The sequence below is a fragment of the Geotrypetes seraphini genome, chromosome 5, assembly GCF_902459505.1.
Source record: "Geotrypetes seraphini chromosome 5, aGeoSer1.1, whole genome shotgun sequence".
Lineage (NCBI taxonomy): Eukaryota > Metazoa > Chordata > Amphibia > Gymnophiona > Dermophiidae > Geotrypetes > Geotrypetes seraphini.
The window spans coordinates 200550180-200565166 of record NC_047088.1 but is presented as its reverse complement, the minus strand read 5'-3'; the positions used below and the strand labels follow the sequence as shown (position 1 = coordinate 200565166).

Here is a 14987-nt window from a genome sequence, read left to right as displayed (position 1 = left end):
GGCCCGACCCGGGCCCGCCCTCCCCTTCCATGCCAGGCGCTCTGACTCCAGAGAGTCTGCGGGCCTGGCTTAGCTCCTGCCGGCTTTTCCCAGGCAGTCACTCGGCGCTCGGATCCTGCCCGGGCCTGTTGCATGCCTCGAGCACCTCTTGCGCTCATATTCCTTGCCCCGGGCTCTTCGGCTTAGGCCTCTTAATCACGATGTCTGCAGCAGATCTTTAGCTCAAAACCCCCTGCCTAACATATATGTCTGTTTCTCGATCCCTTAAAAGTTCTTGTCTGGGTGAAAGAGTAATAGCTTGATGAGAATCGAAAATGGGAGCTACAGCGAGATTATAAGGCCTCCTATATGAAGTGCAGAACTGTTATGAAAGCTACCTAAAGATGTTGGAATATTTAGGATGTGATTGGGTTTAAAAAAAAAAAATCTGGTCCTTGTTGCATAATAATTTTGAGACGCCTTCCACATTAATTTGATTGGTTTCGTTAAAGAATCCCCCCCCCCCACACACACAAACACATGTAGTTTTAAAGACAACATTAAATATTCGCTTAATGAAATGGAGCGTTCTCCCTTTCTTATCAACTAACAATCCCAGCCCAGGCGTCCAAAATGAATTTGTGTTAATACACAGAATTCCTCTGTCCATCCTAAACTTACAGCGTCTCAGAGGCAATTTTTTTCCTTTTCCCCATCTATTTGATGGGGGGGGGGGGGGGGTTCATATTTAAATTAAGGTACGAGTAATTTACTTTTGAAACTGAAACATAATCTAAAACAAATTAAAATATAACTGTGAAACATGGATGCTCTAAATAAGTCAGTTTGATTGAGATCCTACACAGGAATGGAAATTATACGATGGCCAAAACCTCATTAGGGCCCTACATCCAGATCCAGATTATTCCTTTGGTTCCTGATGACCAGATCGGTTTTGATTTTGCAAAAGATCATCCAGTCCTCTCCAACAATTTTGGCAAGCTTCTGTACAATATAAGATCTTACAGTTCCCCAAAGAGCACAAGCGTTTTTGCTAGAGGCAGTACTTAGCTCCCCCCCCTCCCCGAATTCTGGCAGCTCGACCAGACCTAACCGGGCTCTGCCTCTGCTCGGCCAGAATGCAGCGGGCACACTGGGCCAGTGACGTCAGCACAAGCCAAGTCCGGGCTATAAGTGCCCCTGGCGCCAGGTCCGGGGGTAGGCGGGGCGCAGTCTGGAAACCAGGGATTACTCTTTGCTGATTGATTCATGGTAGTCTCAAGGAACATTTAAAAAGGAAAGGAAAGCTCAAGGAAAGTGTTACAAAGATATAAATAAAGCAGGATAGTAAACTCGCCCAAAAGTTGTGCTAGTGTGGTATACACAGCTCCTTTAACTTTGCCAGGACTCAGATATACATTATTAAATTTTAAAAGTATTTTGGCTATATGTAGGCTAAAAGATAGTTCCCCAAAAGTATAATGAATATACCATCACATATTTTATTTAAATTAATCACCCTTGTTGTAGGAACAACATTACCAGTAGTTTTCTCTCAAATTAATAACCCCAAATATGTTTTGTTTCAGGTTTTATAACAACCTGGGGGGAGGGGGGAAGTCAGTAAGCTGAATTTGAATGCATTTCACCCCCCTCAAAAATATATGCGCTGGAAAGGTCAGATGTATGCTAGTCTCCAAGGGATGGTGCAAATTTGATTACAATACCAAATCAATGTAACAGTATGTTTATATAAGTGAATGAGGCAAAAATCTGCACAAAGAACTTTATTTACAACCATTGTTATGCAGGGGAGTCCTGCATAATTTTTATTCTTAAAAAAGATAATTTAAACACAGCATGTTTTTATCTACATATAAAAATCATTTAAAATTTTAAACATCAAAATGAGGTCATCCGCAAAGGCACCTAATCTTAAAAAAAATAAATAAACCTGCACTGGTGATTTGATGATTAAAAACAGTCTCCCGTCCCACTGACAAAACTGCACGGGGAAATAAAAGCCCAAACTGTTAAATAGAATATAGGTAATAAATTACATTTTTTTTTTCCTGTATAACATAACTTACAAAAGTAACCATAACAAATACAAAATCAGCACAAGGCATTTTAAAAAATTTTGCACCAAAGGAAGAAATAAACCTAAGAACAGCAAATGAACCTAAGCCACCGTTCTTTCCGTCCGATGCATGTCCTGGGTCTGTCTGTCTCGAACGCTTCATCAGATCACCAGTGTGCACGTCAGGTATTTCCCCCCGAGACCTGATCGTTGCCTCGGGAGAAAAGGAATCCTTTAGTTTGCAGTCAATAGCTGGTCAGCTATTGTGTATATTTCAGTTCCAGGTGCAGCTTCAGAAGATGGTCCCTGCGCTGACAGTAGCACTGTGATGATGGTGATGGTGCTGCTGCTGCAGGAGAGGGGTGCCTGGCAGATGGGATGTGCCGTTTGAAGCCTGGTACCAGGAGTAGTTGCTCAGGAAAGTGGGGCCGCTACTGGGGCTGGAGCCGCTGCTTGGAGGATGTAGGCCCGAGCCCGAGCCAGATCCCGAGCCCTGTAGCCTTTGCCCAAAGTCCCATGAAAGAGCCGAGGCCGGAGGGGAATGGCAGGGAGGGGACTCGCTGCCCCCGGGAAGCTGATCCGAAGGCAGTTCTCCGCTTTTCCACATCTTCTTGAACTTCGATCTGCGGTTTTGAAACCAAATTTTGACCTGTGGAGGAGACAAAATAGGAAGGACTGTTACAATCAGAAAGGGGGGTATGGCTAAGGTGAAAGCCAGTCATTTTGGGAGGGATGTAACACCTGCCCCGGAGGACAGGGAGCGACTTTTACAGCTGGAGCGTGGGCTGGGAATCCCCCGACCTTTTCCCACCCAAACCTAACCCACAGCTCCCAAAGAAGATCAATGCCTGTGCTGCTGCTGCTGCTGCTTAAAAACCAGTGCTACAAATTTCCCCTTCCCCCTAAAACAAAAGCACTCCTTAAGGGTTCCGATCGCCTTGCTGCAACGTTTTCTACCCGTGACAGCCACGCTGTGTTAAGAGTCTAGCTAGGAGCTGTGACACCTGAGACGCCAGGGCCGGGCACAAAGCCAGCGCCGGGCCGTCCCTCCTTACCTGGGTCTGGGTCAGGCCTAGGGAGGCGGCCAGCTCCGCTCTTTCGGGCAGCGCCAGGTACTGCGTTTTCTGAAACCGCCTCTGCAAAGCTGCCAGCTGGAAACTTGAATAAATCGTCCTGGGTTTCCGCACTTTTTTGGGTTTCCCGTTCACTATTCGCACTTCAGGCTCGCACTCTTCCTTTTCTGTGAACGACAAAAATCGCCAGTCAGGAAATGCCCCTTCTAATGAGCAAGAAGACTGAACATAAATTACACGTTTAGTGCAAACAGACCGACGTCCTACTTGTTCTGAAACTTTCTGATAAAATTACAATCTGGGTGGCTTACTTTTGTAAAAGTGAAAATCAAGAGTTCTTAGTAGAGAAGCTCTATTACTTGAGATGAGTATTTCTGGCTTAAGACTGACAAATAGCCCCAGAGCTGGGAGAGTTGAGGACTTACCGGGCTCGTTGCTGGTCGGGGAGGGGCTTGTCCCGTACAACGCATACGAGCCGTACGAGCCGTTGTACTGCAGCTCGTAGGACTTGGCAGCGTAGGGGCCGGGGTTGATGCCGTTCGCCTGGTACTGGTAGGAGCCCAGCTGTCCATACGTCGCAGCGCCGCAGTGCTGCTGCTGCTGCTGCTGGTTGTTGTAGTAGCTACTGTCCGTGGCAGTGGACACCGGCAGGGTGGGCGACTCTTGGGGCTTGTGCAGACTGTGGTAACTGCTGGAGGTAATTTGGTTCGAATGCATATCTGAGACCAGACTGTCAAAAACTCCAGTCATCCTGGTCCAAAAACTAGACAGATGTTTAAAAACGTGACCTCCTATAAAATATATCAATTTAAAAACAACAACAACAAATACATATATATCTGTATATTTCAAATCGCGTTCAAATATGGATGGAGCACAGATGGAGACGATCAGCAGATACTGGGAGGCATCATCCTAGAGGTAAGCTGGGCGGGAGGAGCGATAGACGCTCGGCTCAAAGTTTACGATTGTCTGCAGCTCTCGGTTCAGTGCTGCCTGGCATTTAACACTTGTCACGTGAGGGTCAGTTACGTCACCTGGAAACAGCCAATCGGCGGCGCCTTTTCGTTCTCTTCTAGCTCTGTCGAGTGTTATGGACCCCAGATTGAGCTTCCCCGCCCCCTCCCCACCACTGTGTACTGTGCCGTCACAATGCAAGTCAGTCTACTCCAGCCCCTCCCCCCCCCCGAATTGAACCTCTTTATTCCAATAGCTGCTTCTATTTGTGTTTCACTACTGCGTGAAATCAAATACTGAGGTAGAACCCTGGACAATTTTCCAAACTTCGAGCAGTTCGGGCTCAGATGGTTTGGTTTGGTTTATGAACAAATCACTTTTTATCTCTCCAAAGAGAAATGAGTGTTGAGATCTGCACATCTTCCTTTGCTGTTAAATCAGTCTACATGTTGCTCTTGGTGGTGAATTAGAAAGACTTGCTATCTCGACACAAACCCGCATTTAAAAACTATTACCAACTCAAGTAAATGGATCTCCAAAACAATCATGCTTTGGCTGCATTTCCCCAAAAGTTAAATATGTAATGTTACATCAGCCACAAGTCCTTTGGTACGGAGCTTGACAAGAGTGGGTAGGGATGGGAGTTGAAGGCAATTATATAACAGGGAACCTAGTGAAATGTAAAAAAAAAAAAAAACTGTCTAGGCATCTAAATGCCTTTATAAAATAGGCTCAACGATATTTCTACCTATTGTAAAGAAAGTGAACATGTATGCAATGTACTATATGCGTGTACATATGTATTTTCTAAAACACATATATACATCGCAGCAACTCTTTCTCAGTTCCACCCAAACAATGCCGTCTATAATGCCTACAGACTGCTTGTGTGAAAGTGGACCCAATCTTTCAGGGTAGCTTCCTTTTATGTGTATGTATCGCCATGCTATTTTACAAGAACTATTCCCTGTGTATAAAAGATGCTTTACTTGCAGACAATACTTCATAAAATTGCCCCCATAACATCCTACACAGAGGAAAACCTAGTATGTCAGCATATGTGACATCACCCACAGGAGACTGTGTCAATGGCGGGTCTTGACCTGATAGACAAAGGATATACAGTCAGATGTCTTAAGAATTTATGTCCAATTGATCTTTGCAAAAGTCCTTTATGTAAATATTCTTGGTATATAAAATGCCCGTTTGTCTATGGGAAAAGAGTAAGACCTAATGAATAGTTTTAATAGGGAAAAGTCTTATTATTCCGGAGTCAAGTCTGAATTTTTCTGAGGCTTGATATTCTAAACATCTAGAGACAATATCTATTTTTCTGTGCTTATCAAACATCCTTAATGTATTAGGAATAGCCCTTTTACACGAACGTTACAAACCATTTTATATACATAAGAAACAAAAATAAATTAATTTTAAAGGAACTGGCTTAGGTCATTCGCCCTTCAGGATTCCAAGAATTGGCATATTTATTAGTCACTTATTAACACAAGATCAGATTAAAGCTTATTACTGTATTTTTATTCGCAAATGAGATGTTGCATGGTTTTCTTTATGTTCTAGTTCGAGGTGATTTCAGTTTCTTTACAAACAATAGTTTGGCTTGAATTTTCAGGCTGGGGGGAAAATGCTCTGATGCTACTACCTTTTGGCGCCACCTAGTGGTAAACAGCGTACCGGTGCTCCTGTTTCAGGTAGACAACCTAATCTCACCTAGGCGCCAAGGTCTTCATACCCCAAAATGAACAAAATAGTAATTAAAAGCCACAAAATTGTGTTAGCACTCACTGTCTGAATACACCTATAAGAAACGTACAGGGTTGCCCCTGAATCAACTTGTTGGAACAAACAGTGTTATGAAAAACAAGATGAGAATATGAAAAATATTTTTTCTCTTGTCTTCTCCAGAATAGCGGCAAACAGTTAAAACGTGAACATTCAGCATTAATCAAGCATCTTGTTCATTTGCGGGAACAAAGATCAACAATAGATTTTCGGGTACGATTTTCAATATCCTCGATAGATGAAAACGGTACCTGTTTGGCCCAACACAAGTTGACAAAATTTGAACCCCTTACTTTCTACTTCTAGTCCTTTTCATCTAACATAGCAGGATATTTTGATTTGTTCTAAAAACGGATAAGTAGACTGTCTTTTATTGAATTGAATCTTAGGGGGGGGGGGAAGTTGTATTTGCCTACAGTATCTAGAAATAACACATAAGGATGTATCATGCAGAATGGGTTGCAAACATTTTGAACAATGCTGTCCATCTTGCCCCCGTTTTTCAGCATTAAAAAACTTCCTTGCAGCCCATTTCGCATGATAAATCTGAGTAAGCATGCTCTTTCGGTCATACGGTGCTCCCTTTCATTCATTTTCATGCTATTAGAGGTTGACCTGCCTTTATATAAATACTGTAATCATCAATGCCCAGCACCATCCGGGGCAAACCGTAGGCAGTTTCTAAACAGTGGGGTGCTAATCTAGAGAATACTGCGGTCAGATCCTGTACAAAGAGTTAGCGCCCCTAGCGGTCATCCACACTACAACCTCATAGACCCTCACGAAAGTTTGGCACAAAGAGGTGTATCCGAAGCGCGAAGAGCCATTCATTATCTTTCAATATTTGCATTTTATGCCATGGGTTTCCATTTAAGAGAATATTTTTGTGTTGGGGAGGGGAATCATTATCCGGCACATTGTGGACAAAGTGAAGAAACGCCCATTTGGGTTGCTCTTTTCTATTAGAGCCCAGCCATGTGACTGCTGAGATATCACTTTCGCTCCTAGAACGTTCATTTTTGTGGTTTTTGCCTTTTTCTTGACGGCCACGTCTTTGCGGGGGGCGGCAATGCTTTTTTGACACCTTCTTAGTAAGTCAGCCTTTTCGCTCAGTGCAGGGATCAATCCTCCTACATATTCACGCCCTGCTTTTTTTTTTTTTTTTTCCTGAGGAAAATGACTCTCTGGTCTCCTAGATTATTTGTAGTCTTTTCGCTTGGAGTTGGAGTGCCTTACGTTTACGACTTTCTGTTTAAACAGGCTGGGGGTTTTCTTGACTTTCCCATTTTATTTTATTCACTCATTATTATTATTATTTTTTAGATTTTCCATTATCTCTATACTGTAGTAACTTTTGTAACAGGTTTCTCAGTTTTCCTTTCTTTAATTATGAAGATCTTAAGTGTCCTATATATTTCTGACCCTCATCAAACACTTAAAATTTTCCTTGGCATTTAATTTACGCAAATGCTAGGAGAAATATTTAATCTACTGAGAATTTTAAATGATAAAAAAATGCACAATTTAAATTCTTGTCTCAGCAATGTTAGTGGAAGCCAAAACAAGCAACCAAACAATTCTGCATTTAGGGCAGAAACACTGCAACTAGGTCAGTAAATGCCAGATAATATGATCATACCGTATAGCTCCACCCATTCAGTGTCCATGTTTGCATTGTTAAGGTATGACACACTGGCAGTGTTTCTCAAGCTAGTTCTGGGGTACCCTTAGCCTATATTTTCAGGAGAATGACAATAATTGTGGATATTCTGAGAAAACAAGGGGGTGGGGGTAGTACTCTATGGCCAGGTTGAGAAATGCTGCACTAGGTTTATAGTTTATTGGTATTCCGCCTTGCACAAAGCGGATCACAACAAATCCATATATAATTATCATCATAACAATACATGTACACAAACAATCACAGACAATGAAACAATTAAGCGACCAGTGCCCCATCATACAATCCAAAATTCAGGCCCAATACTTCATTTTACAAAAAAGGTGTCTTTTTAGCAATCTTTTTAAAAATTCTGCAAATTCTGCAGGTTGCTGCTTAAATTTTTAAAAAAACAAAACCTAACCCAACAACAGCACACACAGATAATTAATCTGTTCATTTTAGCTACCTTCAATCCTAAATAGCTGAAAACTTTTCTGTATCTAGCTGGTTCAAATTGAGCTCATTAGATTTAGGTTGGCTATTTGTGTAGTTGAAACTGAACCAATAAAATTAGGGGAAAAGTTTATTGCAGTGTACTGTTAGTGCATGAATTAGTGCTATAGTTACTGTTACCAGGCTACATAGTATGTTACGGAGTAGGAAATGGGCAGGTTATGGGTGAAAATTGGACATGGACTATGCATCGAAGTTAGTACATTTCTCCCTCCATATTCACTGTGATAGGGGATTAACAGACCCGCGAATACAGAAAAACTGCAAATAACTTTTTCATATGTTATTCACTGTTTTATATTAAAAACCATCGTGAATATGGTGAAACCGCGAATAACATGATGGGAGACCTGGCCTGTTCCTGAAGGAGAGGCAAATCAAGGTGAAGCAAGTGCTGGGAATCAGCGATTTTCTCTGTAAATGCTTGGAATCAGCCATTTCTCTATGCAAGCTGATGTAATTTGGGGGGGAGGAGCCAGCAAGGTAAAAGCCGTGAATAATCAAAACCGCAATTGCTGAAACCGTGAATATGGAGGGAGAAGTGTATATAGAATGTTGATGCAACAAACAATCTTGGACGTTCAGGAGATTTACGGGTGCAAATGTTTATTGTACACAAAATATCATATAATAACTTCTCAAAAAAACTCCTTTAAATGCAGAAAATCTGTATCAGAATTATGTCATTGCACCATATTCCCTTAGTTCATGGAATATTCCTTCAATACGAAACCCTACACTGGCCGTGTTTCGGCAATATTTTGTCTTCCTCAGGGTCCTGATGGTGATCTTTGGCCTGAGATCTGTGAGCAATAACCACAATTTCTAGGTACAACCAATCTTGAGGAAGACCAATGCAGAAAAGAGAGATACTAATGTAGACAACTCAATGCCAGCATGAGTTTTTTTCAGTCTATCACATTGTCTACATTGGTATCTCTCTACATTGGTATCTTCCTCATGATTGGTTGTGCCTAGAAATTGTGGTTACTTCTCACAGATCAGAATATTGTTTAAGTTGTCTTGTATTTGTTACATAGTAGCATTTGATCTGCCACCAGGTTATCTTCTTTTTCATTTTTCCTGGAGTCATTTTAATAAAAATACACGGAGAGCACAGTTATTTACCTATCCTTCTATAAAATCTTGCCGCTATAAGAGGTTCCTTGAGAAAACTTTCTCTTTTCAGGCCGCTCGGAAAAATGATGTTAGAAGCTTCTTCTTATTTAGATTTTAGGAAATTATTAAAGACTATTGTTTAATAGGCTGACATCGTAATGGTTTTGTCTTTCTCTTATTTCAAAGTAACAAGTACAAAAAAGGTGTATTGAGACTAGTCAAAACCAAAATCACCTTAGTAGATAACACCAAAATAGTACAGAACTTGTAAAGTAACAAGCCTCAGAGACCTTACGTTCAAGCAATAAACTGCTATATGTGTATAGCCGAGCAGACTCTCAGTCATTGGCTTGTAACAAGAAATGTACTGTAGTTTTAAATATTATAACTTCATTTAAAAAAAAAAAATTTAAAATATTTTTAATAATTATAAACGTGTCTATCGTTGTCTATCATTATCGCAGTAGTGCATTTAGAATAAACAGCACTTATCTGTGAAAAAGCGGCACTGCATTTAGTACCCGACGGGGCCACCGTTTCATCAATGCTGGCTTCGTCAGGGGAATTGCCAAAACATTGCGGAACAACACTCCTCCTGCTAAGTTCAAAAAGTGGTTCTTAAGATGGTGAAACGGTGGCTCCGTCGGGTACTAAATGCAGTGTCGCTTTTTCACGGATAAGTGCTGTTTATTCTATATGCACTACTGCGATAATGATAGACAATGATATACACGTTTATAATTATTAAAAATGTTAAAAAAATTTTTTAAAAATGAAGTTATAATATTTAAAACTACAGTACATTTCTTGTTACAAGCCAATGATTGAGAGTCTGACTGGCTATACGCATATAGCAGTTTATTGCTTGAACGTAAGGTCTCTGAGGCTTGTTTCTCTTATTTTGACCATGTTGCATTTTATTCTTATGTTTCTTACCTGCATGGTTTGCACTTTCATCTTGATCAATTTTATTGAAATGTTTGCACTTTTATTCTGATCAATTTCATTGAAATGTATGTATTGCCTTTTGCTGTATTTTATCAAGATTTTTATTGAAAATGTATGTACTGTTTTTTTTCTTCATGCTGTGAGCCGCTTAGAACCTCCCCGGTATGGCGGCATATAAATAAATTATTATTATTATTATTATTTGAATTTCTATCGGCCAGAGGCTGATTACTAAAGATACCACAATTGACTACTGTCATTTCTAGCAGTTATTTGGGATTCTGACCTTCATTGGTTATTTTCTATTTCTACGTCTTTTCAAGAAATTGTTAAAAACTTATCTATATGCAAAGTTTCTGTAAGTTTGCTAAAAGGGGCCTTTAGTGTGTGTGGCAAGCTAGTCCTGATGTAGAATGACTGTAGAGTTAGGGTTACCAGATTTTACTCGCGTAAAATTCGGACCCATAGACCCGCCCCCCCCCAGTTCCACCCATCCCCACTACAATACGCCTATGCCACGTCCCAGCCTTTCCCATAGCCCCACTCCCTCAGCCTGTTCTCATCAGTTTTTTTTGGGGAGGGAGTGGGGCTTCCGTGCATGTGCGAATGCTGCCTTCCAACACAATCTGAAGAGGAAACTTTTCCAAAACCTGGACAAAGTACTGAGTTTTGAAAAGCCGTCCGGATGCCTGGACATGTCCTCTAAAAACAAGACATGTCTGGGTAAATCTGGACGTCTGATAACCCTATGTATAGTCAATCACCCTATGTATTGAAGGCTTGGGCGAAGAGCCATGCTTTCACCTGCTTCCTAAAGTAGAGGTAGTCTGGAGTTAGGCGTAGAGTCCAGGGGTCTCAAAGTCCTTCCTCGAGGGCCGCAATCCAGTCAGGTTTTCAGGATTTCCCCAATGAATATGCATGAGATCTATATGCATGCACCGCTTTCAATGCATATTTATTGGGGAAATCCTGAAAACCTGACCGGATTGCGGCCCTCGAGGAAGGACTTTGAGATCCCTGGCGTAGACCCTCCGAGAATAAATTCCAGAGGGTGGGACTGCTCCTGAGAAAGCTCATTGGTATCACATCATACAATTTCTTTTGCTGAGGATATGGATAGTAATGCTCCTTGAGAGAACCACAGAGGTATGTAAAGGGTTAGTTTGTCTGAGGACTTTGAGGACATTTTGTCTGAGGACTAGAGAGTTGCACGGGGACAGAAATTCCACCCATCCCCGCCCGTCCCTGCCAGGATCCTCTCCGTCCCCACCTGTCCCCGCCAGGATCCTCTCCATCCCCACCCGTCCCCGTCAGGATCCTCTCCGTCCCCACCCGTCCCCATCAGGATCCTCTCCGTCCCCACCCGTCCCTGTCAGGATCCTCTCCATCCCCACCCATCCCCGCAAGGAATTACCTCCATCCCCGCCCGTCCCCATAAAAAGCAGCTATTACTTCTGACAGGATCATCAATTCCACAGTTTCTTTTGTGTTTGCGCTGCTGTTTTCCTTGTGGAATCTCTTTGGTTGAACCCTTTTTTTGTTTTCTGTTCAGGTAATTAACTTATAACCCCCCTCTTTTACTATGGCTGACGTGTCCATTATATTATATGGACGAACCCTGTTTCCAAAGCCTTCCATCCCCGTGGGAGTCCCGTTGGCTAGAGGGGGGTCCCCATGGGAGTCCCGTGGGCCAGAGGGGGGTCCCCGTGGGAGTCCCCTAGGTTAAGGGGGGGATTCCCGCGGGAACCCCGTGGGACCCGCAGAATTTCCGCGATCCCCGTTCCCATGCAGACCTCTACTGAGGACTTCAAAAATCAAGCATTGGGATTTGCATTTAGCTTTGTAATTAATGTACTGGTAGCCAGTGTAGTTTTTGCAGGAAAGGTGTAATGTCACACCACTTGCATCCTTCTATCAGTCATGCTGCAACATTCTGAATTAGTTGCAGCTGATGCATAGGACATTTTTCGGTAGCACAACTAATGCACAATTGGTTTATGAAGGGGGTACGAGGGTTTCATTGATTAGTTAAAGGGAAGTGGGAACAAAAAGGAGTTTCTGATTTGAGGATGTTTCTTACTTTGAAGTTTTGCAACAGTTGCAGGATCTCAGAAAGGAAGTAGTTTACATGCTGCTGATATATCCTTGTCTCAGTAGAGCTGCCAAGGGAGCCATTTATAGAGGGATGAATTGAGATTTATCTTGCTTTGTGAAATTGATCTTGTGAGATTTATCTTGCTTTGTGATGTTATATCCCCGGTGGTTTGTGCCATTTCTGCTTCATCTGTTGAACAAATTAAGCTACCTACTTGTTCACGAGGGAGTGCTCATAACTCTTGAGCTGGATGTAAAGAACCTGCAGGACTTGGGTGACCTGGAAGGTATGCATTATGGTGGGTAAGATGAAAACATGAAAATGTTAAAGGCTGTTTAAAAAGCTGAGACCCTGAAAAAAAATATACTTTTAAAATATTTGTTATGCTATCCACACACAGCAATCATAATTTTGATATAATGGGGCTACAATATAGACTTTTCTGACAAGTTGATCAGAGCCAGGCAGTCTCTGGGATGCCTCTTGTTTTTTTCCAGGGACATAGGCATGGGAAAGGCCTGGGCTTGTCCAAATTAATCTCAAGCCTGCCCAGCAGCGGTAGGCCTAGCCAGTTTTCACAGGTGAAAACTGGTAAATTAGAAAATAAGCTGCCCAACACTCCTCTGCTGATGTCTGCATCCAATCATCCGAACACCTGCAAGCAGCGGTGAAGACATCCTCTGAAGGCAGCATGGGACCTACCAGCTATATGTGCATTAACGAATCTGCAACATCCTGCCGTTCGGACACAAACTTCCTATTTCCATCAGGTTGGGATAGGGTTACCATATGGCTCCAGAAAAAGGAGGATGGATGAGACATCTGGATATTACTTCCATTGAAATCAATGAAAGTAAAACCCAGATGAATCAATCCATCCTTCTTTTTCTGGAGTCATTTGGTAACCCTAGGTCGGGATGCTGTAGATTTGTTAGCGCATGTGACTAGATGGTCCTATGCTGCTTTCAGAGAATGTCTTAACCTGTGCCTACAGGTCTTCGGATGATCTGGTGGCAGATACTACTGAAGGGCTGGTAGGTTTAGGAGCTGTTATAGGGATAGAGAGCTTGTCATATAAGAAGGGAAGTAGAGGGGAGGGAAGGGAAGGAGGAGGACACACGGATGGGTGAATGCTCAGAAAGATGTCATAGAAGAAATATGAAAGGCGGGGCACAAAATAATGATAAGGACATTTAACTACTACTATTTAACACTTCTATAGTGCTGAAGGGCATATGCAGCACTGTACATTTTAAATAGTTAGTCCCTCCTCAGAAGAGCTTACAATCTAACTTGTACAGACAGACATGATATAGAGGGTTGGGGATGCAGAACCCAAGGTGAGAAGAGTTAGGAGTTGAAAACAGTCTCAAAGAGGTGGGCTTTTAATTTGGACTTGAACACTGCCAGAGATGGAGGCTGCTGTAGGGATTCAGGCAGTTTGTTCCAGGCATAGATGCAGCTAGACAGAAAGGATGGAGTCTGCAGTTGGCAGAGGAAGAGAAAGGCACAGATAAGTAGGCACGTGCCTAGGACCCGAAATGGTCAGAGGGGCCCAATGAAGGAGGGCATCAACATTGTTTTTTCCAAACGGCATCGATCGGCAACGCTGGCCCCCCCGATCGGCAATGCGGGTAAGAAAGGCAACGGGAAGTATAATTGTGCAAGCGGTGCTGCTTGTCCAAAGCTTCCCTCTGACGCAGCTTCCTGTTTCCGCACTGGGCGCATGGTGGGGTGGGGCAGGGCAGGGGGCCCAGTGTACTTGTGTGCCTAGGAGCCTTCGACAAATTAATCCTGCCCTAAGGGCAGCTGAGTGTAGGACAGGAAGACGAGTTTGAATTGTATTTGGAAATGGATGGGAAGCCAATGAAGTGACTTTAGGAGAGGGGTAACGTGAGTATAGTGGCTCTCACGGAATATGAGTCATGCAGTCAATTTGTGGACAGATAAGAGGGGAGAAAGATAGCAGAGTGGATGACCTGAGAGTACTGAGTTGCAGTAATCTAAGCATGAGGTGATGAGGGCATGGATAAGGGTTTTGGTAGTATGCTTAGAGAGGAAAGGTCAGGTTTTGGTAATATTATAGAGGATGAAGTGGCAAGTTTTAGCGATATGTTATATTTGAGTGGAGAAGGAAAGAGAGGAGTCAAAGTTGACCCAAATATTGCGAGCAGACAAGACAAGGAGGATGAGAGTGTTGTCCACAGAGACAGAGAACGAGGGAAGTGGGGAGGTGGGTTTAGGCGGGAAGATGAGCAGCTCTATTTTAGCCATATTCAGTTTTAGATGGCGATGTGACATTCAGACAGCAATGTCGGACAGACAACCTGAGACTTGGGTCTGAGTTGCAGTAGAGATGTCCAGTAAGGAGAGGTAGATCTGGGAGTCATCAGTATATAGGTGATACTGGAGAGAAGAGAGGAGGAGAGACTGAGAGAATATAAAAAAGGAATGCTAGATGTAAGGGAAGGAATGGGGGAAGACAGAGGGATGGACAGAGAAAGAGCATGTTGGGGTGGGAGTCTGAGAGGGGGCACTGGGCATAAATGAGGGAGATTTTGGCTTCAGGAAGGGACAGGACACAGAGAGGGGGGGTGTTGGGCATGAGGGAAGGAATGGGAAAGATTCTGGCTACAGGTACAGGACACAAAAATTGTCTTCTGGCTACACCACTGGTCTTTTCTATCCACCTTCTATCCCCTTCTTACCTTTTTTTTTCTCCCATTCAATAACCTTCCCTTCCTGTTCCTGTTTTCTGGG

At 42.8% G+C, this 14987-nt stretch overlaps 1 protein-coding gene across 1 annotated transcript; it reads right to left on the bottom strand.

The window, feature by feature from the left end:
- Window positions 1-1710: 1710 nt before the first annotated feature.
- On the bottom strand, window positions 1711-4102 carry DLX2 (distal-less homeobox 2). The gene is made up of 3 exons (XM_033946031.1): window positions 3558-4102; window positions 3115-3299; window positions 1711-2708 (listed from the first exon to the last, which is right to left on the bottom strand). The coding sequence occupies exons 1-3, from the start codon at window positions 3880-3882 to the stop codon at window positions 2352-2354; spliced, it is 867 nt and encodes a 288-aa protein (XP_033801922.1). The 5' UTR covers window positions 3883-4102; the 3' UTR covers window positions 1711-2351.
- Between the last annotated feature and the right edge of the window lie 10885 nt (window positions 4103-14987).